The 22927-nt window shown below is 43.4% G+C and overlaps 1 protein-coding gene across 9 annotated transcripts in view; it reads left to right on the forward strand.

The window, feature by feature from the left end:
- The window catches only part of LOC148013402 (tRNA/rRNA methyltransferase (SpoU) family protein), a 239083-nt gene that overhangs the window by 64732 nt on the left and 151424 nt on the right, over positions 1 to 22927 (forward strand). For all 9 annotated transcript variants that reach the window (XM_087667522.1, XM_087667524.1, XM_087667515.1 and 6 more), the window contains 3 exons: positions 19557 to 19804; positions 20216 to 20410; positions 20508 to 20663. In XM_087667522.1, coding sequence (XP_087523648.1) covers positions 19557 to 19804; positions 20216 to 20410; positions 20508 to 20663 — 599 coding nt within the window. The remainder of the gene's footprint in view (positions 1 to 19556; positions 19805 to 20215; positions 20411 to 20507; positions 20664 to 22927) is intronic.

Raw genomic sequence — 22927 nt, forward strand, 5'->3', positions numbered from 1 at the left:
ATCGGCAGCATGTATTCGGAAATTGCATTTGAGAGAAGCGTTGTTTAAAGCATTACAAGACTAATGTCAGTGAAGTGAACATGAGTGATATTGATTGGAACTCTTGAATTTCCTTTTTGCTCTAGGGATTGCAACAGCTTTTGCTTTACTTTTTCCAACAATGTGTGAACTGTTATAAAGGATCCATTAATGCACTCTTTCTCAAGTTGCCAAATATTTTTCATGGAAGCTATATTCAATTGTTTTAAAACATTCCTGGGTTTTTAACTTCTTGTCATTGTTGTAACTTCTTCTTGTCCCTTCCCTAGGAAAAGAAATTTCTACAAAAGCACCCTCAACAGTTAAACTAAGTTAAAAGTACATAAATCAGAACTAGGTTGGTCCCAGTCTGGTGGGTTTCAAGGGAGAAAACCTCAATAAAGTTCCAATCCAGAAGAGGATATGCTTGGAAGATAATTTCAGAATCCAAGGTAGCTATGAATGTGTCTAGTCTTGTTTCATCCTTGGACATTCGGATGGGTGCTAGCAGCATATTGGTCGTGGCCACGACCACGTCCCAAGAGCTGGGGTCTCATACCACCAGCCCCATCATCCTAGTTTGTGGACCTATCAGCCTATGGGCCAAGAGTCCAAGAGTGGTCACACAATAATGTGCACAATAGCGCCTTGAGTCCTATAAATACGAGTCAACTGCCCTAACCCTAAAGTGCCCCTAGTGCATACGCACTAGGTCACTTTATGACCATTGTGACCAATGTTTCTAGCACCCATGCCGATGTCGAAGGATGTAATAGGTGTCCTTTACATGCACTTAGAGTCACCCCCATCCACATTTGAGGGTATAGTGTTTGTCCAAATCTTTTGAAGGGCTTTGAAGTAGAAGTGGCTTGATGATCTTATGGTTTCTTAGCAATGGGCTTTTGTTTGTGGCAATGCCTTACAGACCATTGTGAAGATCTTTCCAGATCAGAGGCTATCATTTCATTTCCTTTGGGCAACCACTGAGTGATGCTTTTGCTGATCTTCAAATTTTAGGTGATGCTAATCTTGACACTCCACTGCATGGGCTCATCCAACAGTTCAATGAGGCTTTGCATACAGCAAGTGCAACATTTCCACACTTAGAGCCTACACAAAGAGCTCCATCCGTGATGATACCTTGGCACAAGTAGCATGAGGATGGCTACCATGAGACTAGGGCTTGACTACAAATAAAGGTAGCATTAGGATTCACTATTCACCGATAAGCGCTACTCGTTAGGCCCCTCGTAGAGTGAACAAAGAGAGCATTCTTAGTTGAGTTGGATAAAGATTTGTACCAACTGTTATTGAGCCAAGATGCTCGAGAAGCTTGTAGGTTTTTTAGAGAGCATTGGCCAGCCACACACTACATCTCTTAATGCATGGGGACAATATGTAGGTCAGCCTCCTCTCTCAGATCCACTAGAGCATTGCCTAGAGACAACTACTTTTGTAACAATGAGTATGGTTGGAGCAACTATTGATAGATGTAGGAGCAGTAAGGCAAAATATCATGATGGTTTAGTAGTGGAACACTTAATATATGCTAGGGACTTGGTGGCAAGACTTCTAGCATCTATGTTGAAAAAAGCTATGTGTGAAGGCTTTCTAAAGAGTTGGAGTAGTAACACTATTGTGCCTATCCTGGAGTGAGGCGATCTTACCTTACCCAATGAACTATCATGGTTGGTCACACATTTGCCAAGGTATATGCCTCCATCCTTAAGCATGAGCTAAGCTGTTGGGTGGAGAGGTGGGATCTCAAAGCACAGGGGCAAGTTGTTTCACAAGAGGCTTCTCTACATTGGATCACATCCTCACACTTATAGCGATTATTGAGGGGGCAAAGTGAAACCAGCCTTCCTCCTTGGATAGGGTGGTAATCCTTGATTACAACTTAATTACAACATCAAACAATAAATGTAAATCTGAAAATACAAATTTACCTACTGATCTTGGACAATGCATATCTGATTGGCCCCAAATTGGCGCTCCTTTCGGTATTTCTTTAGCTTTATTGAAGAAAAAGTTGATTTACAATGGGATTCTCCCGATCCCCTTCGCAATCCAAACTCCCCTTGTTGTCCAAAGTGACCAGCAAGTTTTTAATCTGATTTGCCCCTAGATTGAGGCACTTAGTTGGCCTTCACCCACTTCATGGAAGATGGAAATGCCCCAAATTTAATGGTTGGCTAGTCCTCCGCCTGAATTTAGCTGAAATTCACATTCAGCCATGAAAAATCCAAGTCTAGGAGCTTTCAATTTTTGGCACGCTTCTCGAGGTTGCTACTAAATCCTAATTTGTGTTGTAAATTAGGGTTTACAACAGAGAAATCTGCAATTTCTCAGTCTCCAAGGGTCCAAATGTTGAGATCGTCGGAGTAAGACTGCGAAAGGGCTGGGAGATGAGAGAGAAAGCTGTAGAGAGAAAATTCAAAGTTTTGTCTCGAAGAATGATTGAAAAGTAGTCAAATGCAGTTGCTGCCCTGCCACAACAGCTTGTAGATGCAAAGAACTAAAGAAAATCAGTCATTTACTATTGTTGCTCCATCTCAACAGCTTGTAGATGTTGTCACTTGCTGTTGATTGGTCTTCTCTTGCCCTTGGCTGCCTCAGAAGGTCCTCCAATGGTTGCCAATCAGACCAGCAGCTTCTCCTCCCTCTCTCTTGCAAGCTGAATTTATAAAAATACATTTCTCCAGCCTCTAAAGACGTTTTTCAGTCTTGCATGGGCATTTTTGACAAGTGATAGCCTTCCCAAATGTTTTTTTCAGCATTTTTCATAACTAAATATTAATTTTCAGCCTTTAAGTACTGAAAATTAATCTAATAATTATTTTGGTGCCCTAAAAAATAATTTGACTGACGAATAATTAAATTGGTTAGGCAACTTCTATTCCCAAGTGTCTCTGTGTCATCTTTGACCATTAGATTGGCGTTAGGTACCAATAAACGCCACTTCTCTAGTGTCACCAACTGACACTTATGGCCAAATGGATGACCTAGGCCAACAACTGGTACCAGATACCATTAAATACCTGTGCGGCATAACTTATAGTAACTTTTGCTTTTTACATTCCGTGATTTCTTTAGGTCCCGGGCTTGTAAATTTACTTTCACCCCAGTCGCACCTCACATGTGCAACATTTGCTTAATCATGTGATTAAAAATTATTCCACATGTTAAGTGAGGTTTCAAAAGTACATGTTCTTATGTCGCAAAGCTACTTTGTGGATTTTGGCAAAGCCTTTGATAAAGTATTGAGAGCTAGATTGTTAGAGAGGATTCATGATATGGGATTACCTAGAGAGCTTATTTAGGGGATTTTGGCAATGTATGAGACGGTCATTGGTAGATTATGGATATGTAATGTCCCTGTGCCCATAAGAACCCCCTCTCCCTCCTTTTTTTTTTCAAAAATTTTTTCCCTCTCCCTCCCCCCCCCGCGACAGTATGTCGGGGAGAGAGAGAGAAAGGGAGTGAAGTAGAAAGAGGGGGTGTATGCTGCCTAGGTGGCGGCGTACCCCCCCCCCCTCCCCCTCCTCGGCCCCCGGTGACTTCAGAGCTATGAGACCTACGCACTAGCCAACTGCACCTCCACCCCAGGCCGTGATGATAGCTTTCTTCCCCTCTCCCTCGTAGTGATCACGCACTCGGGCTTTCCCCCCTTCAACTCCAACAGTCGCTCCTCGGCCTCCTCCGCCTCATCGCAGCAGTACCCCCTCCCCCAGCATCGCAGTAGCAGTGGTCTCCTTGGGGGCCTCCATCAGAGCACCCTTCACACACACCACCCCCCCCAATTACAAAACGCTGCGGGACCCTCCCTGGGCCCTCAAACAAGCCGCATTTTTCCCCCTAGTTGCTTCTTGCTGTGGGCAGAAAAGAAAGAAGGAGAGGCTAAGAAGGAGAGGGTGAGGCAAGAGAAAGGAGGGAGAGAGAGAGAAGAGGAAGAGGCAAAGAGGAGGTGAGGAGTGGGAGAGAGAAGGGAAGAGGGAGAGAGAAGGAGAAGAAGGAGAGGAGGAGTTTTAGAAAAAAAGGGAAGTAGTGGGAAAAAAGAAAGGAGGAAGAGAGGGAGAGGAGAAGGAGAGAAGTAGGAGAAGAGAGAGAGAGAAGAGGAGGAAGAGAGAGAGAGAGAAGAGGAGAAAGAGAGGGAGAGAAGGAGAAGGAGAGAAGAGCAAGAAGGAAGAGAGAGAAGAGGAAGAAGGAGAAGAGGAGGAGGGAAGGAGTGGTAGAGAAAAGGGAAGTAGTGGGAGAGGAGGAGTGAGGAGATAGAAAAAGGAGTGAGAAAGAGGAGAAGAAGGGGAGAGTAGTAGAAGAGAAGAAGAAGAGGAGAGAGAGAGTAGAGAAATAAGAGAGAAGGAAAAGAATAGAAAAGAGAGAGAGAGAGTAGAGGAAATGAGAATAAAAAAAGGAGAGGGAGAAGAGAGTAGGAGAGTAGAAGAAGAAGAAGGAGGAGAGGAGAAAGAAGAAGGAGAGGGAGAAAGAAAGAAGGAGGAGAGGAGAAAAAGAAGAAGAAGAGAGAAAAAGAGAGTAACCGCCACAAGTCACCCAAACCACTCTCTTCACAACGAACCTCGTCCAGCGGTCTTTCCCAACCAAACGTGTCAAGCCGAAACCGCTAAGGTCCGGACTGCCCAATCTCCGTGAGGCGAATGGCTCCTAAGAAGAAAGTTGCGGGATGCGTAGGCGTCCAAGCCACCGGTAATGCTAGAGGGCCGAGCAAAAAGACCAACGCAGTACACATGAACCAAGCCCAAGTTCCAAGCCTTAAAATTAATTAAGTAATATTACTCGTGCAAGAGATGAAATGGTTTGTGCATGGAACAAGAACGAGTCTTAGGGTTTTGTTTACTTTAAGAACTAAGTTGTATGCGCGAACGGAAGAGTTTGGAATTCACATAAAATGATAAGGTTATCGTCTTATCTCACATGAAATGATAGCTTTTTAACCAGTTCAGTGCATAAATAGTCAATTAGAATTCACGTTTCGCAATCATGGTTAAAAGGAACACATGAAATGTTAATTTCTGTTCATGAGATACACTTGTATCGTTAGACAAAACCCTAGACTTTCATAGACGCAAATCACATGTGATCCGGGGCATTAGGAATAAGTATAAATTGCTTGCGAATTGTTTCATCGATCTTGCTGTGGATTATCGCAAATGGATATAGCCCTAGCTTAGTTGAAGCTGGTGACCTAATCCTAAATGGATTGTTGACCCAAGTTATGCTTGGCGGTTTGAAAAGGTTGTAAATTCCTTAAGCAAGTGTTTTGATACATCCAGTTAAAATTTTGATTGTGCATGCAATGGGATTGCGAGGCCTTGAAGCAAGAGGTTGTGCATTCAACTGTTTGTTAATGTGGTTTTGGGATGTTAACCCAAGTGGGGAGTGTTTGATGATTTCATTGCCGGGTCTGAGAAGACTGATTGCCATCAAAACGAAAGGGATGTTTTCCCTAGCAATTGTTACTATGCTGGTTGCTTCAGCTATGGTTGATTTCCTAAAGGGATAATTAAGGAAGGATGGCGCTAGCTACCCCCCTGCGAGCTACCAAGCCCTAACCAATGGGTCTATCCTACGGAAGGGTGGTCTCGGTTAGCCGAGAGCTTTTCTAAAAGGAAATGTTGACAGGCAATGTTAGGAAAAAGTTGATCTATGACCTTAGACAATGTTGACTAGGAACCCGGGCTTCAGGTCGATCCTAGTGGGAACGGCCGGATAAGTTCCGTTGCGGGGCAGACTTGAGAGACCCTAGTTGGCAAAGCCTGTGTCATTCCTTGGGAGTGCCGGGCGGCGGCTTCTAGATATATCTCTCGATGGTCTGCTAAGACGTGTACCGCAATTTAAGGTGCGGGCACGTTACAAGATATCTAGGGGTCTTTCAACGCCTATTTATTCCACCAGTGGGGTGAAGTACAGATGTTCCTCTCATTGACAATATTTTGGCCATACATTGATGGGATCTTTGTTTATATCACCTAGGGAGGGAATAGACAAGATCCACTAACTGACACTTGGATACCCCTATTTTTATATGTAGATGACATTGTGTTGATAGCTGACTCTATGCGAGGCTACAGAGCATAGAGACAGGGAACGCCCGTTCAGGTGCATAGGAACGGATTAACGCATTCCGGGAGGTACGAGCCCAGGAAATGCTGGCGAAATGTTCTCGCCCATTTCCCTGGCCCGTTCCCGCCCATTCTCTGGCTGTTCCCACCCGTTCCCTGGTCGTTCCCTGTTTAGAACGGCTGTTCTAGCAACATAATTTTTAAATAAAAAAAAACGTGTCGCCCGCTACTCCGGCTTGTCACCCGCTACTCCCGCCTGTCGCCCACTACTCCCGTGCCTGCTCGTGTCCACCTGTAGGCTGTTGCGACTCGCCTGCATCTTCCGCGTGTCGCTCAGGTACTTCGTCAACAACTGGACGAAGTCGAAGCACTATTTGGTCATGGTGGGATGAGGTAGATGCAGGGGTGCCATTGAGAGGTGGAGGGGCTCGCCCTTGGAAATGCAAACTTTGCTCTTATGCTTGCACTAGTGGGGCTGATAAAGTGAGAGCCCATCTTCTACATGAGGAGGGGAAAGAGGTGCGTTTTTGCACCAATGTATCAATTGAGAAAAGGCAGGAGTTACTTGACCGCATGGCCACTTCTATGGGGAATTCACATGCCAGGAGGACGCCAAATATAGCAGTGGATCCAACAACATGGACTCCAAGGCCAGCAGGGCATGGTGCTTCATGCAGAAGACCACCAGGATTAGTGGCTACGTAGCCTTCTCGTGGGCCATCAATGGCAACAGGTTGTGGTGTTAAAGAGAGTTCATTGCACACTTCATGGGAACCAAAGAAAAAAGAGGAAACAAATGCAGCAGTGGCACACTTTTTTTACCAGGTCACCTTATTTTTCAAATCAGCCAGGTCACCTTATTTTTCAAATATAGTGACAAAGATTGCAGAGTATGGATCCACATATAAGCCCCCTTCATCATAAACTATCAGGACTACATTGCTTCAAAAGGAGAAAGTAGCCATAGAGATTGCAATAGCAAATATTCGCAATCAATGGGCAAGAAATGGAGTGACATTGATAGCAGATGGATGGAGTGACACACGCCATAGCTCCATACATGGTGTTGTTGCATATTCTTGTGGAGATGTATACTTCATTGGTAGTCATGATGCTGTAGAGACTTGAAAGAGTGCAGATGTATTGGCATCCGAGTGGTGCGAGGCAGTGCAGGCTGTTGGGGTAGAAAATGTAGTGCAGTTTGTGGCAGATGGTGAATCTACAAATAGGGCAGCAGGAAACATTTTAATGGCAATGTATCCACATATCACCTTTAGTCCATGCATGGCACATTGCTTGAATAACTTGTTGAAGGATATTGGGGACTTGCCATGGATTGCATCTCTTGTTGCGAAAGGCAACAAGATTATCACATTTATATGTAATCATCAGTACTTGTATGCTGAGTTTTGCAAGAGAAGTGACAAAGAACTTCTTAAATACTCGGATACACGATTTGCATATAACTTTCTTATTCTTGGTCGATTGCACTATTGCAAAGGTGCAATTAGGGAGCTATTTGCTAGTGATGAGTATGAAAATTAGACTGGGGCTGCCACTGCTACTGCTATGTTATGTAATGCATATGTTTCTGATAGAGATTTTTGGGATGAGGTCAATCGCACCAACCAAATGGTTGATCCTATTATGCACATGTTGAGGCTTGCAGATGGCATGGATCCATGCATTGGGAAGATCTATGAAGGTATGGATCGCATGATTGAGAGGTTGGAGAGTTTGTAACCAAATGCAGATAGGTATGAGCAGATCAAGGAGTTATGCATCAACAGATGGAATGAGTATGACTCTCCTATGCATGCTGCAGCATATGTGCTTGATCTCGAGTTTCAAGGAAAGATGCAAGAAAGAGACCTTGAGATAGTCAAGGCTTGGAACACATTGCTTGCAAGGCTTTATCCTAGCCGTGAAATGCAACGCAAAATTAAAAATCAGCTCTTTGTATATCGGCAAACATTAGGGATGTTTGGTACAGAGCATGCACTAGAGGACAGGACAAATATTGGTGCTGCTTTATGGTGGGAGGACTACGGGGCAGAAGCTCCAGAGTTGCAGAGTTTGGCTATTCGTATTCTTAGCCAAACAATTAGCTCTTCTTGTTTAGAGCAACTATGGAGCTCATTCAATCACATTCACTCAAAGAAGAGAAATCGTCTTGGTACAATGAAGACGAATGATCTAGTTTATGTGAGCTTCAATCTTCGCTTGCTAGCTCGTACGTCAGTCGCAAAGGCTGATTCTTTTATATGTTGGGAAAAAGATGACGATGATGATAATGGTGATGGTGATGGGTAGGATGTTGTTCAACAGGATGAGCATTCAGGCACAGTGGAGCCATCTTCCATGAATCAGAGCACTTAGTAGCTAGCCTTTTGGAACTTTAGAGTATTGACTTGGAAATTGGAGCTCTTGTAACTTGGATCTTTACTATTTAGGCTTTAAAGTTTAGTGCATATTTTGTGTTTTTGCAATGCACACTTGTTGCTAGTTGGACTTATGCAACATTGTTGATTACAATGTTGAATTATGAATGCGACAATCCATTGTTGGTTACAATGTTTTGAATCTTTATTATTGTTGAAACTTGATTATTATGTCTCTAGAGTCTAATTTCATGAATTATGGTTGATATGATCTCTCTCTCTCTAGATTCTAAGACAAGTGTTGACTCTCTCTCTCTCTCTCTCTCTCTATATATATATATATATATATATATATATATGTATATATATATATATATATATGTATGCATGTATATACCGTTCCCTCCGTTCCCGTTCCCTCACTTTGGGCGTTCCCCCCATTCCAGGGGTCCCGTTCCCGTTCCCGTTCTCGTTCTTGGTGACTATGCTACAGAGACATTTGGATGCATTACATTCTTATGCATTAGATAGTGACTTTTAGTAAACCTTGGTAAAATGAAGGTTTTGGTGTTTACTTCCACATGACAGTGGTTTAGCAGATTAGTACTTGTGCTTACCTATGGGCAAGACAAGATAAGAGTATGTGATTCTTATATTTCCAAGTCCCACTTGTGAAGAAAACTGCTAGGGTTTGCATTGATGAAACATAGTGTACGACCACGACGGAAATACTAAGAGACAGACACAAACATAGAAAGCAAAACTCAAACCCTAAACGCAAAACTCAAAACTCAAACACAAACAGAAGAAGGGAAAAAAGAACACAACTTTGAAGTGAATGAATACTGCAAATGAATGTAAGAGTGTACAGATACTCAAGGACAGAGTAGTGTGTCAAAGAGTGACGTTCATCGGAGACGGATCCCAAGTGTGTGACCACCAGTTGGAGTGTGTAGTCTACAAAACAATGATGCTAGAAGGGCCTGGAGCACCAAACGCAAGTAGAAGTTGTGGAGATGGAATGCGGCCCCCAGATGAGTGTAAACGCAAACTGTGGATGTCACCTAGATGAGGAGAAGCACCTGTCGCGTGGAGAAAGAGACACCAAACACAAGTAGTTGGAGTGTGTAGGAATTGTTGCTAGGCTGGTCCGGAACCAAACGCAAGTTGTAGAAGGTGATGAGGATGCTGGCGATGGCTGGAAGATGCCAAATGCAGCCTAGAGGAAGGCACCAGGTCACTGCAAGGGCTGATGGAGAGGTGGCAGCAGTCACGAAGGCTGGACAGCCACGTAGAGGTAGACTAATGGCTGAAATCTGTACTCAAGGGTGTGAAACCTACACAGATGGGAATTAGTCTGAATGGGAGCAGCCTATCTATTTATAGATGTTGAAGGGTGCCCTAAAGAACTAGGGTTTTCGGGGGACCACTGAAACTCTCTTGAATCGCTCCCCTTTTTAGGGTTTTTCATTAATTAAGTGTGTTTTGGAGCTGTTTAAGAATGCTAATCAGCTTAAAAGCGTGTTCTAGCTCAACTCCACTTTCTCTATGACTCATGAGAGATGTAGGAGATACTAGATTGACACGAGAATACATGGTATTGGGTGGATTGGAGAGGATGTGTTCATCGATTTAGTTTCAAGAATCTTGCACTAAGCTATGGCTATTTGACACATAGGTCACATGTACATTACTTAATGGAGTGTAGGTATGGGGGGACTAGTCTTGGTCACTGTAGTTGATCAAGGCACACATATGATGGATGGAGAGGCTCTTGTGGAGAGGCTCTTGGTATCCTTGATCTCTAGGATGATCAGATGTAAGGCCTCTGAGCCACCTAGAAATTTCCAATAATTAATCAAAATCCCCCGCTCCCCCCCTTCCTTTTTTTAGCTCTTTAAACAATATCCAAATCCAAATAGAATTTTGGTGGGACTACTAGATCAGAAAGTTATCTAAGATGGAATTAGTGCCATTGCAACATTTATCACTCGTTACCTTGACTTCAAAGCCAACTCTCCAACCTCTCCTTGCTGCCTTGTTCATCATCTTCAACATCCTATCTTCTTGTCATCATGATTGTGATCAAGGGCTATTGGATAGCCCTCTTCTCCACTTTAAAGCCATCTCTCCAACCTCTCCTTGCTGCCTTGTTCATCGTGTCCAACATCTATCTCTTTGTCATCATCATTGCCATCAAGGGTTCTTGGAAAGCCCTCAGCTACTTGAGTGTTAGTTGTATCACAGCTTGCGTGTTGAGTTTGTTCATTCTCTTCTTCTTCATTTGCATCCTTGTTTGAGTTCATTGTGTTAGTTATGAGGTCAGTTAGAAGAGCAGCAAAACAGAGCTGTCCTGATGCTGGAAATGCTGGACACACAGCTCCAATCAGGTTGTCAGGTGCTAGTGAGCATCCATAGAATGCAACCACACCTCCATGAGATATGCCAAAAAGATGAATCTCTCAATCATAAGAGCTGCTGGCGAGCAGTAGAACCATAATGAAGGGAAATGAGGAAAGGAAAAACTTGCACATTACCTTGATTGGAGAGAGTAGCAAAGGGAGTGTGATTTGTGAACAACTGCAGATGGATTACTCAAAAGGCAAACAAGGGTGCTCCTTTCCTCGAACCCCTTGATTCTCGTACAAAAGTTACCATAGACAAGAAGAGGAGAAAAGGGGAAGAAAAAGAGCTCAAGAATAAAGCAAAGATTACACACACACATACACACACACACACACACACACACACATGTTCTCAAACTTGAACATTCGAGTAAAGAGGATAAGTAAGGGGAATAGAAACAATAAGGGCTTTCCAAGGTTACATATGCTAGAAGAGAGTTTATTCTATTTCACTTGACTTGCAAACACATAGTATTTAAGTTTAGGGCTTACAATGTTCCACTCATCACCAACAGCAGCTCACCAACAGCACACATCGTCATAAAAACTGATATAGAAATTGGTCGAGTGTCTTTGTTATGCCACTGTCGTCTACACCCAGTTGCCTGCATCGACGATTGCATGACACAGATAGCTGCCACCTGATCATTGTGACATGCCATTTATCCAATGTATTTAGCAGTACAGGGTGTACACAACAGGCCTGCAGCAGGAGAGGCATTCAATGACACACCAACCTGAAAACATACAGCCAGTACGTGAGAACATGTAGACCAAGTCCAAAGTGCAGGTTAGCACAACAAAAATGAAGACTTGATGAACAACAAAGCAAGCTAACCATTTGATACCATGTCAGAAGAGCAATACATGGCAGCTGAATAATGAAAGAGACAATGATACATCAAAACCTCAGAACATGCACCTAACACCTGAGAACATGAAGACCAAGTCGAAAATGCTTGCATAAGAGAAATCAAGACTTGATGAACAACAAAGCAACCTCAACGTTTGATACTTTGTTAGAAGAGCAATATGGCAGCTGAATGATGAAAAGTACAATGCAGGAATTATAGGTGGGAACATGAATATATTTTATGATAATCAAAGCGTACAATGTTTGAGCGCTGACTCAGTGACTCCTCTCTTCACACGAAGAATCATAAGTACAAGACCATGGATGTGTCCACACACCCTCCTTTTATTTATAAAAAGTTGGGATGACCTATGAGAAGTGTTGGGTTTCCACTCACGCCTATGCTCACAGAGGAGTGTTGGTGATCAGTAGGACATTGGGGCACTTTTTACTCTTGGTACGAGAGGTTTTTCCCCCAAGACTTATTGTCTTATTTTATATGTGCTTGTCACACACTTACGGGCACTTATCGTGTTCGGGTGTGAACACCCCCTACAACCCTAAGGTTTAAGGGTTGTACCTTGTACTTTCATATGACACTCTTTCAGTCTATTGCATTGGGTGTTGTGTTTCACTCTCACACTTTCTACTGAACTTTGAGTTGAGCTTCGATCCTCTCTCCATCTCACATTTGGTATCAGAGCAGAGGCTCTGCGCAGATCAGCTCTGCTCAACTCACAGGAGTCCCGGTTCGGTATAGAGCTGCCCCTTGTCCACTGTCAGCTCTAGGAGCTGCCTTGCTTCTGCTCAGTCAGTCTGTGCCCTCCTGCCAGGTCATCTTACACCACTAGTGCCAGTGCCAACTGCACTAGTCTTCCTCCAGTACTGCATCTGCTGTGTGCTGCTTGTGTCTGGCCTTGCTCCTAGGTGTGCCACCTTTAGCTCTTCAAACTCTGCCTGCGTCTCTTTTAGCTGCGCCACCCACACCTTGTGCCATGTCCACTTGCAGCGCGCCTGTACCCGCCAGCTGGCCTGGAAGCGCAGCCTGCAGTTGCACCTGTACCTGCGGCTATGCCTGTTACCTGCCCCCGCTACGCCTCAGCAAAGCCTCTGCCACGACGCCGGTTGCACACGACTACAATTGCTCCTATATTTTGTGGCCAAGGTAATTTTTTCTTCAAATTACTTTGTTATTCCAGATTCGTCTCTGGAAAAAGGGGTTTCTGCCCGAACAGGTGTGCCTTGAGTATGTGTTTGGGACACGGTTGATGCAAATTCCTAGGCAAATTTATTAGAAATTTTGGGGCGCTTGAGTTTTTTGAAGACATTGGCACATGTATTGCAGTCTCAGTCAGTGATACACAGTTTTGGACAATTTTGGGGAAAGAAATTTTGGGGTTTTTGCTCATATAGTATCGCTGAACACCAAATGCACCTTGGATTGTGTACATTACAGACAATTTTGACAGAGTGTACCTCAGTGTACTAATTGCAGCAAGCTATTTGCTGTAATTTTTGGAAATTTTGAGATTTCCAGGTTGGTCCAGCTTCAACATTGCTCTTCTGCTTCTTTTGGCATTGATTATCGTGGCAAATTAGGGAGGCGATGTCTTTACCTATGTATCCAAGGAGGATAGATTGAATGGTAACAATTACTCACTTTGGTCCTTCATGACGAAGAATGTGCTTGTTGCGAAAAATCTTCGGGACTATGTTAGTGGTGAAGAAGTTAGGTCCTGAGTTGTGGCTCCAGCTACTCCTCCTCCAAGAGGACGTGGACAACAGGCACCTCAGCCTGTTCAGCCTGCTCCACTTCAGCCACTTCCCCAAAATCAGCAACTCAAAAAGCATGGGATACATGGGATGCACAGGTGGCAGTTCAGTGGTCCATCCCTCACATTCGTTCTGCAGCTTCTTTACGAGAAGCTTGGCTAACTTTGGAGCAGATGTTTGTTGGTAAGAATGAGACTCGCATCGCATTCTTAAAGAAAGAGCTAGAGACATTGAGGATGGATTTGGGTAATTCTATGCAGGATCACTTGAACAAAATCTAGGACTTACGTGAGCAACTTATGAATGCTGATGAATACTATTCAGATGCACAGCTGATATCTACTACATTGAACTCATTATCTCCTTCGTACTTGGCTTTCCACATTGCCCTAAACCTCACAATGAGGATAGCCCTAGAGCCTATTTCCTTTCTTCAATTAGTTAGTTTGCTTCGAGAGGAGGAAACAAGAAGAAATATTGGTGTGGATGTCATAGCCTCTGAGCAAGCTTTTATGGCTAGATAGAAGGGCAAAGGCAGCTAAGTAAAGAATGCTTCGTAGAGCTCTGGGACTTCAGGCACCTCACAGGGAAGTAAAAACAAGGGGGCACGCAAGCCTAAATGGGCAAATGCCATTATTGCAAGAAGCTAGGCCACTATATTACTAAGTGTAGAAAGCGTATCGCCAAGGATAAAACGGAGTCAGGAATGTTTGTTTCTGATGCCCCTTTCATTGCTACTAAGTCCGCGTCCTTTGTTGTAGATAGAGACTATTACTTTTACACATGCAGTTATGACACTTATTGGGCTAATTGAGCATTTAGCTCTACTGAGGATGCATGCATTTGGTTTTTTGACAGGGGTGCTTCTAGACACATCACATCTCATAGAGATTTATTTGCTTTTGTTGATGCATCTCCAGTTGGCAAGTCTGTACAGTGTGCAACAATGCATCATACCCTGTTAGAAGTATTGGGGAGATTGTGCTCACAACCATTGATGGGTTTTACGGGTGCTTTGTTTGTACCCGGTTTAAAGAAGAATCTGCTCTCTATTTTTTCTTTGGCACGTTGTGGATTGCAGGTCACATTTGATGATGACAGATGTATGGTGAGAGACAAAGAACACATGACTTTGGTCTTGACTGACACTTATGTCATGGGTTATATGAGTTGGATGCTCTTTCAGTTGATTAGTCAGCGTACTTGGCATCCACTCTTACTCTTGCTATGATACATGCAGAGTTATGGCATACTCATATGGGGCATGTAAACTTTGGTAGCTTGATGCTCTTATAGCGTATACAGATGCTAGATGGATTACCTCGTCTGGAGAGAACTCTTGATGATGAGCACTTGTGCAAAGGATGTATTTTGGGAAACGTGCATCGGTTTTCGTTTCCTTGTGATGTTGCTTTTAGAGCCACAACTTAGTTACAGTTAGTGCATTCAGATGTATGTGGGCCTATGCAAACAAAGTCATTGGGAGGATGTTACTATTTTGTGTACTTGTGCGAAGGATGTATTTTGGGAAAAGTGCATCGGTTTTTATTTCCCCGTGATGTTGCTTTCAGAGCCACAGCTTGGTTACAATTAGTGCATTTAGATGTATGTGGACCTATGCAAACAAAGTCATTGGGAGGATGTTACTATTTTGTAGCTTTTATTGATGACTTTACTCGATTCAACTGGGTCTATTCTTTGGTAAAAAAGTCAGAAGTGTATGATGCATTCTTGGCTTTTGTTGCACTTGTTGAAAACCAATCTGGCTGTAGAATAAAGACTCTCCATTCTGACCGAGAGGGGGAATATATGTCCTCTATGTTGAATTCTTTTTTGAAGCAAAAGGGCATTGCTCATCAGTTCACTACTTATACTCCACAGGAGAATGGGGTTGCAGAGAGGAAGAATCGGTCACTCATGGAGATGGCTAGATGTATGCTGAAAGCAAAGAGCTTGCCATAGAGTTTTTGGATGGAAGCCGTTATGTGTGCTTGCCATGTTTTGAACAGATGCCCCACGAAAGGATTAAAGAAAATTACACCTTTTGAGGCTTGGAACAACCGGAAACCTTCTGTTGAACACTTTCGTACCTTTGGATGTCTTGTATATACACACATTCCCTAGGTACTCAGGAAGAAGCTGGATAACAAGGCTGTCAAATGCATTTTTGTGGGATATAGTAGTGAGAGCAAAGGCTATAGACTCTATGATCTTGTCTCTAAAAAGGTGTTTGTTAGTAGGGATGTACTCTTTGATGAAAAATGAGAATTATCCCTTGCTAGTTTAGACGCATATCAAGCTGCCCGTGATGTATTTGAAGGGCTGCTGCCCATTACATTTGGTGATTTAGCTAGAGTTTTAGCAAGTGAACTTAATGTTTAGCCAGCTGCTCCATTGGAAAATGCACAAAATCGGTCATTGGCTGATTTGAATATTCAACAAAGTGCTGAAACTGAAATTCAGCAAGAACTTAAGCACAGTCAAGAGGCAAGACAAATGCCTAAATAGTATTTACAGACTATGAAAGATAGTAATTTGGATGTACCCATGGCTGGTCATACTAGAAAGCAAGCTCGTATGCATGATACTGCACATACCATGGAGTTTGTTATGGCAGCAAGCACAGTTGATGATGAGGAGCCTAAATATCTTAGTGTCTTTGCCCTTAGGGAAGAAAGCCATGGGAATAAAATGGGTCTACAAGCTGAAGCGGAATGCAAATGGATCCTTTGACAAATATAAGGCAAGGCTTGTAGCTAAAGGTTATGCGCAGAAGAAAGGCATTGACTATGAGGAAACATTTGCTCCTACATCTCAAATGACGACCATCAGGTCTATGGTTGCTTTGGTTGCTCATTATGGATGGACTGTGCATTGGTTGGATATTAAAATTGCATTTTTACATGGGGAACTTCATGAGGAAGTATATGTACAATAACCCATTGGTTTTGCAGTTGAGGGATCCAAACACTTGGTTTGCAAGCTGAAAAAGACTTTATATGGTTTGAAACAAGCTCCTAGAGCTTGGTATGTAAAGATTGATGCCTTTTTGCTTAGCCAAGGGTTTATAAACAGCTCATCTGAGTCTACCCTTTACGTATATAAAGAGGGGGGATCCATGTTGATCATTTGTCTATATATTGATGATCTCTTGCTTACAGGGACACATGCTAATGAGGGTTCAGCATTTAAACAAAAATTTCAGCAAAATTTTTGAAATGTCAGGCTTGGGGTCTTTGCATTATTACTTGGGCATTCAGTTCATGCATGATGCTAGAGGTATTGGTTTATCACAGTCAAGATACATTGGTAAAGCTCTTGAGAAGTTTGGCTTACAAGATTGCAAGCCAGTCTGTACACCAATGGAACTTGGGACTGAAGCTGTCATTACATGATTACAATGATTTGTTTGATATACACACATATGCTTCAGTAGTTGGATATCTTATTTACCTATGCAACACTAGGCTGGACATACAGTTTGCAGTTTCCGCCCTGAGCATATATATACATCAGCTACGCATGTTACATTGGCAAGCTGTTAAGCGTGTCTGTTATTACTTGTAGGGTACTAGATCTCTTGGATTGCCTTATGCCAAGGAGGGACCACTGTAGTTACATGCTTACAGTGATTTTGATTTGGTTGAATATTTTAATAGATAAAAAACCATAGTTTTCTTTTTTATGATCGATCAACTCATGAAAAATTTTCACCCATTGCTAATAATTTCTTAAAACTCATTTGACATTAAATCTTCATCAATGCACACTATGTATCTATCATCTAATTAATGAACATGCTATATGTGAGAGTGTAGATGACATAATCTACTGCTCAATTGTTGTTGACACGATCAACTCAGTCTTGCTTTAGTAGTGCCCATGTGTTGTGGTTTGTCTAGTTTTCGGTATTTTGTTAGACTTCATGATATTTTAGCCAAGGATATGGTATATATGTTTTGTTTTTTATTTATTAATACAGAGATTGCGGCATATGTGTGTTGCATGTCATGAAGCTTTTAGTCGCATAAGTGGGTAGGTTATGCTCGAAATTTTGTAGGATGTGATTTGCTTGGGCTAATCAATGGTCCTATGTACAAGCTGATACATTATTAATCTCTTATCTATTTTTATTGTATTTTTTAAAGATATTCTTTTTGTTTGTGTAGTGTTTCTGTCTTGTTATCATCTGAATGGCACCTTAACCCATCCAATATGTTCATTTGGTCTATAAAGTGTAATCTCCACTATTGAAATCGAACCTTATTATTAAGGCCAACCTTTCCAATTTTATGTCATTTTCATTGCCACTAATTCAAGATGATCTTGCTTTGTGTGATGAATTATTATCCTCTTATAGCAAGAATGCTGGTTCTTTCTAAGATACCACTACTACAATGACACCTATAGCCTTGGGCAAAGCTTTGTCTCTTCCTTAACCTAGAGAGGTTTTTCCAGCAACCTGTCAACTGTTAGCTAATGAGAACATTATCAAGGTATCGTGGAAAAAAATGTGTATCATTCTGGATCTTAAGAAATGATTCATGTCACTCCACTAGTGGCAATTCTTTCTTGCTTGGCTCATCTTGTATATCTTTGCTTAGCAAGAAATAATCCACTATTGTCACATCATCATGTGAAGTTGAATACAAGGCAGCTTTCACTACCTTAGTTGAATGCGTATGGATTAGAGGCTTGCTCGCTAATCTAGATGTATTTGTTATGGAGCCTACTCATTTGTTCAATGACAGTCAGAGTGCCATTGCAGTGGCACCAAAACCCAGTGTTTCATGCACACACGAAACACATTGAGATACATTATCACTGTGTCAGAGAGAGGCTACATGCAGGTGATATCAGCCTTGTCTATTGTCCTACCACTACTAATGTGGTAGCCATCTTCACCAAAGCTCTTCCTCGTGACAAATTCGAAGCATTTCGCAATGCTTTAAATTTGATCTCCTTTGGTGGCGGATGATCCTTGTACTTGTGATCACTCTTCACTCTAGGGGGGTTTGTTGGGTTTCCACTCATGCCTACGCTGATAGAGGAGTGTCAGTGATTAGTAGGACACGGGCACTTTTTACTCTCGGTACGAGAGGTTTTTTCCCCGAGACTTATTGTCTTATTTCGTATGTGCTTATGTCACACACTTACGGGCACTTATCATGTTCGGGTGTGAACACCCCTTACAACCCTAAGGTTTAAGGGTTGTACCTTGTGCTTTCAGATGACACTCTTTCAGTCTATTGCATTGGGTGTCATGCTTCACTCTCACACTGTCTACTGAACTCTGAGCTGAGCTTCGATTCTCTCTCCATCTCACAAGAAGTTGGTTGATTGAGACTAGAGGAAAGCCACCCATGAATTGGGGTTTTGGCTCATGTGGCCACTCTCAATCATCCCTGTTGCTCAACAGGCTGAGTGGTTGTTTATCTTGTAAGCAAGGAAGCACAATGAGACATTGAAGATTTGAACCATTCAGATGACTCCTTTGATTCTAAGGACTTCCCTCCTCTCCATGAGGCTTCAAAGATTGCAAGGACAAGGTTAGACAAGTTTTACTCTAGGAGACAGCACAGATAGGTGTGGGCTGGGAAGCCATCGAGAAGTCATGCCAGTTTGAGAGACTTAGATGCTCCCACGAGGATCCTCTTGTGAATACTGTTCATACTGATACTGATATAATCAGCTGCTGCCCTATTTCATGGGGCTGTTAATTAATCATTAATGTTATGGCAGTTCTTGTATGGAAAACTCAGCAGTTATAAGATGGCATAAACTTCTGTGACTAACTGCTACAAGTTTCTACTTGTCTTTGTGGGGGTCAGTGCATTACACAGATGTCCTTTAGCAATCAAGAAAGGCTAGTGGAAAAGTCTGTTAACCAAATGATATTGCAGATGTTTTGAGTAATGCTCGAGTGGATGTAAATGTGGGTCATGTAATTCCGAATGAAGATACTTTGAAGTCAGAGAAGACAAAGTTGGTACTGAAAGCATTACACAAATTAAGCTTAATCAGCTGTTTGTTTCAACTATTGCAGGAATGCTGTGTAAAACCATTGGACATTGGCTTTCAGCAGACAAGGCTTCTTCTTTGTTTGATTTTCAAAAATGGATGACAAATGGTCTGAATGAGACACTTTGCGCATTTCTGAAACCTCCAAATGGTGTGCTGGATAGTGTGGTCACTGATGAGGATGTTGAAGCATGGACAGAAGATTCAGACAAATGGGCAAGAGTGGCATCTTTGGGATTGTTGAGTCATGAAAATCATTCAAAGCTCATGATGGTATGCTTGACTACTCCCTGAAATGATGAGGGTGGTAGTGCAGACTACATTGACAATAGTCTATCTCTTGAAATGGCTTGAAGGATGTGACATGAGCAGATATAGTGGGCCTAATTATCCTCAACACAGGAACTTGCTTTATTTGGTGCAGCAATGCATTATGATCTTACCTATCTAGTTGATGTTGTAGATCTCTAAGAAGTTTTGGGATACTTTTTGCTTAATATTTGCATTATATACACTCCAAGCATAGGAGTCCACATCCTTCTGCATGACACTGACCACTGAAGCATTGGTATTGCTGAAGGAGATATCTCCTAAGAATTCAACTTTATCCGTTTAATTAATAATGATGGGTTATGCCTGGTCAGCTTCTTTGTGTTTCCCTAACAATACTGTACTTGTTGGCAGCTTGTACAAGAGCAGGTGTCTAGTATCTACAAGAGGGCATACAATACCACCTGCATGCCCGAGAAGATTTTGCTTCTTTTACAGAGCCTCATTCAAGTGTGTTGTCTTCAAAGAAAGAAACACGGCCCTAGCAGTAACACTGGCTTGTGTGAAGAAATGAGCAAACAACTTCAAGTTATTCTATGTACTTATATGGTATGGCACATATCATTTGATGTAGGATTTGGAGGGATTCTACATCCTTAGATCACTTGAATTCTAAAGGTTGGTAACTGGTTCGAATTTTGTTCAGAGTGAACTCGTGGCACATGCAAAGAAGGCTACATCATTTTTTTGGAACCCAGATATTCCAGATTGCTGTGTGTTACCTTCATCTGTGCTTGGAAAACTAGGTGGTCCAAGCCAGCGACGGCTTCCTGCTTCTGTGGCATCGGAAGCTTTGAAAGGGGTATTTACAAATAAAGTGAAGATAAAATTTCTTAAAAATACACTAACTTGCTCATCATGTAACAATTTATTTTTCCTTGCAAGAAAGGAAGCTATAAGCTAATATAAAAAGATATAGCTGTATCCAATCAAATATGTAATGAAAAGGGAGGGCAGCGAAGAAGACAGCTTTGCAAAATCAAATATGCACTGAAAAGCCCCTTAATTTTTTTTCAGCTCCTGCAACAAGAGAGAGAGAGAGAGAGAGAGAGAGAGAGAGAGAGAGAGAGAGAGAGATTACGAAAAAAAAAAAAAAGAGAGAGAGAGAGAGAGAGAACGACAGAGAGAGAGAGAGATCCATTACGGAGAGAGAGAGAGAGAGAGAGAGAGAGAGAGAGAGAGAGAGAGAGAGAGAGAGAGGACCTTGACGGGAGAGAAGAAGAGCGCGATGGTGCCCCTGCGTCGTGCTGCCCTGCCATCGCCTGATACTGCCAGCCTTGCCGTCGCCTCGACCTGCGTTGTCGCCGACTGAAGACCCGCCTGTCGTCACCCCGCGTTTGCGTCCGCACCGTCGTCGTCTCTGCTCGTCTGTCCTTCGCGTCTTGTCAGCATCGTCGACGCCTGCGCCCCCGCCTGTCTTTGCCATTCGCGTTTGGGTCTCTGCGCCGCCAGCGGAAACCCTAGAGCCCTGTTCCTGCCGCCCTGCTCCTGCTCCTGGCGCCGTGATCGCGTCCTGCTCCTGACGCCCTGTCCACGGCCGCCCTTGACGCCCTGCTTCTGACACCCTGTCCACGGTCGCTTGCCACTGACGCCCTGTCCACGGCTGCTGCTGACGGATCCCTGCCCGGCACCCCAACCTGTCCTGTCCTGCCGTGGAGACCGCCAGGCCTTTGTTTCGCCCTTTTGCCCCCGCACGGTGACAGGTAAAGCTCCGCTTTCATTAGCTGTCCTTGCAGAGTACACCCCTGGACAGCGCCTCTGTACATAAAAGAGGGAGAGAGAGAGAGCGGGCGGGAGAGAGGGTCAGTCCTCCGTCGAGATCAAATCGTCATACACGATGGCTGGTTTGGATCTGGATTTCATAGACCAAACAGTGGCAGCACTTGGCCCGGATTCTGATGCTGAGGAACCTGAGGATATGGTTCCATGCAACGAAGAGATGCCCCCTGGTCCCGACATCCAGCCTGCGGGTAAACGTACCAAGCATACTTCGGAAGAGACAGGTGTTCCTCAGGATCGTTCCTATGCTCAGGTTGCTTCGGATTCGGTGGACTCTCAGGAGGTTGACTGGGAGCATTTGCTGGAATTTGCCAACACTTTGCTTGGCGATTATGTTAAACATAATTAGGAAGTCTTTTCTGACTCTGCACCTGACGATGTTCTGGATGCCACCGTGGACCCAAAAACCGTCCTCCGCTCCTTTTCGGTGTTTTATGATCGCGCTGTCATACTCTTCTTCACTGGTGGAATCCCGTTGCTTTCCCGTATTCGCCAGTGGTTGCACAGTCTGCTACAAGGGGAATGTGTTGAAGAAATTTTTGTTGGTTCCCATGGTTTTTTTGAGGTCCTCTTGAAATCGGAGACGCACCGTGCTGCTCTCCTGTCTAAACTACCTTTGTTTTTTGAACGCCGGTTGGTTCATGTGGTTCCATGGCACCCAATGGCAGATTTTCAGCGTCTGCTGCAACGTGAATGCCGTGTCTGGGTAGAGGTGGAAAATTGTCCGGCTGTTTATTGGCCACTATTGAAGGATGCTATGGCCGCTGTGGGCACTGTTCTGGTCCCTCCCAGTCTCCGGGCTGTGAATTGCAACCGCTTGTGTATGCTATGGAACACTGCAAGAAAAAGGCCTGCTTGGTTACGCCTCAATTGCTCTGGCATGCACCCGTTACACTTTCGTTTGAAATGGGGCAATTTTGCAGGGCATTGCTTTTCCTGTGGCTGGTTGGGGCATTTTATGGCCGAATGCCCGGAACAGCAACACACTTCCGATGTTGGCCATGTTGCGCCGCCCATGGAAGATATGGTGTGTGATGCCCCGTCGCTGGATGCTATCCATCAGCCCCAAGCTCTGGCCAAAGGTAAACAACAGGTTTCGGGTCTAGATTCTCGTGCCACTAATTGGGTTGAAGTACGTGCAAAAAAAGGCAACAGGGTTGTTGTTGGCATGGAGAATACTATGTCTACTACCTCACAAGATTCCATGCGTACATATATGCGCAGGAAGGAAATGTTGTCTTCCGAGCGCTCTGCTCTTGCAATGGTTTCCTCTGCCCCCTTTCATCA

Source organism: Lygodium microphyllum, chromosome 26 (assembly GCF_053477565.2).
Source record: "Lygodium microphyllum isolate KBCC chromosome 26, Lygodium_microphyllum_v1.1.10, whole genome shotgun sequence".
Taxonomy (NCBI): Eukaryota; Viridiplantae; Streptophyta; class Polypodiopsida; order Schizaeales; family Lygodiaceae; genus Lygodium; species Lygodium microphyllum.